Source organism: Penaeus monodon, chromosome 30 (genome assembly GCF_015228065.2).
Source record: "Penaeus monodon isolate SGIC_2016 chromosome 30, NSTDA_Pmon_1, whole genome shotgun sequence".
Lineage (NCBI taxonomy): Eukaryota > Metazoa > Arthropoda > Malacostraca > Decapoda > Penaeidae > Penaeus > Penaeus monodon.
In genome coordinates this window covers 5,406,922-5,408,802 of record NC_051415.1, presented here as the reverse complement: position 1 = coordinate 5,408,802, position 1,881 = coordinate 5,406,922, and the positions used below count along the sequence as shown (strand labels likewise).

At 40.8% G+C, this 1,881-nt stretch overlaps 1 protein-coding gene across 1 annotated transcript in view; it reads right to left on the bottom strand.

The window, feature by feature from the left end:
• The window catches only part of LOC119592277 (NACHT and WD repeat domain-containing protein 2-like), a 51,166-nt gene that overhangs the window by 11,777 nt on the left and 37,508 nt on the right, over positions 1–1,881 (bottom strand). The window contains exons 19-22 of the mRNA XM_037941108.1: positions 1,571–1,783; positions 1,131–1,246; positions 580–822; positions 115–313 (exon numbers count right to left, since the gene is read on the bottom strand). Coding sequence (XP_037797036.1) covers positions 115–313; positions 580–822; positions 1,131–1,246; positions 1,571–1,783 — 771 coding nt within the window. The remainder of the gene's footprint in view (positions 1–114; positions 314–579; positions 823–1,130; positions 1,247–1,570; positions 1,784–1,881) is intronic.

The following is a 1,881-nucleotide window of genomic DNA, read 5'->3' as shown; positions in this document are numbered from 1 at the left end:
ATTCATTCATATTTTATCATCATTTATCAATTCATTTTTTTCGTTCTCACCCTCTCATTCACTTCCACCCACACTCTTCTTCTTTAAACGAGAAACACCCAAAAGAAGACAAACCTTAAAACCTAACATAAAGGTCCCGATCAGGTGTTTCTGGTCGTGAGTCAGGTGTAGCATAAGGAGCTTCTCGTCATTAGGGGCGATAATCCTATCCAACATCCAAGAGGATTCGCCCTTGGTGAAAGCACACACATCCTGGCCATGTTCTTGCACGCAGCAGTACAGGTAAGTGCGACAGGTCGTCCAGGTCATCACGCTGGTAATAAGGAAGCTATAAGCTGATGTTATCCTTAATGTGTTTGTAATTCTTATGATTTTTTTCCGATTTAAGAAGAAAAGGATTATAGATTTTGAAAAAAAAAAATTATCTATTATAAGCAGCGGGGGAAATACAAAATAAATATATTTTAGTTAGACTTCACACAAAACTCTTTCAAACTTAGTGTCAAATACCTTACCATCTTCAGCTTTTTATACTCATAAAATATGTAAAGACCACGAAGAAACACTTAAATTATCCACCATTTCCCCCCTCCCCTCTCCTTCGTGACCTCGCCCTCGGAATACCTGTGGAAATCTAGATTCTCGAAGGCGTTTCCGTCGACCACCGTGTGTATAAGGAGGTTTTTGTCATCGAAGTCACCTGACCAGCAGATAATGGAGTAGTCTTGCGGGCCTTTGAAGTCCATGAACAGTATGGGTTTGTCGACGGGGGAACTCACACGCTCTTTGATTTCTCCTCTGAGCGTGTATAAAACCCATGATCTGTAGAGTGTTGGGAGGAATTATATATCTAGTTGGTATTATTTGAAGTTGTAGTATTTATCTTCAACTGGGTATTACTAAATTGTGGTGTATTTTTTCCCCTGAAGTTTGTTTTATGTTAAGTGTGGCCTGTAATCTCGATCACCATATTTTACTACACTAACGCCATTTCCCTTAATCTCCACGCTTTAAACTAACATGAAACTCGTCATATTATTACTATCCTCATTAATATCACCGTTATCTTCATTCTAACAACGACCATTAACGCATTTACTCCCGGACGCCAACCACACACGGGCACTCACCTTTCCCCATGGATGACAGCGCAGGAATCTGACAGGAGCGAACCTATGACAGTTTCCCCTGGCATAGGATTTTCAAGTAGGAAGAACTCACTGGTTAGCATGTTGAGGAGAACCGTCTGGTGGAGGATCAGAAAGATGGGATGAGTTTCGAAGGTGTGATTGTGAAAAAGCATAGTAAGATGTATGTGGTGTGTGGTTTGTTATCTATGAGTGGGTCAGCTGTATATTATACTTGATCTTATTTTATCCTAAATTGTATTTTTCCTAAATTTATTCGTATTCCTACATCAGTTGCATGCATCAACGTGACTTTAGTTTCTCCAGTGTTTTCCTTCTCTCTGACTTTCCTACTTTTACGTTTATTTCCGTCTTTCCCTCTAACTTCTTTCCTCTCTCGTTCCTTCTCCTCGTTATCCCTTATTATCCCTTTGTCTCCTCACCTGACTGTTGTTAGTGTGGGCAATGGAGTACTTATTGTCTGGAGAAAGCACAAGATCTTGCATAATGCCTTCAATACCCGGGATGACCTCGCGTGTCAGGTCAGACGTCGACAGATCCCACGTGATGAACTTGTTCGAAACGCTGACGATATACCGCAAGTCGTTCGTCAGTCGGAATCCGAACACGGCGAACTGGTGGCCTTCTAGGGAGTACTGTTGTTGCGAAGGAAATAATCGGAATAACATTCGTCTTCTTTCTAAAACTCACTGATTTCTTTCCAAACTGACACCTTTTATATATAACCATATGA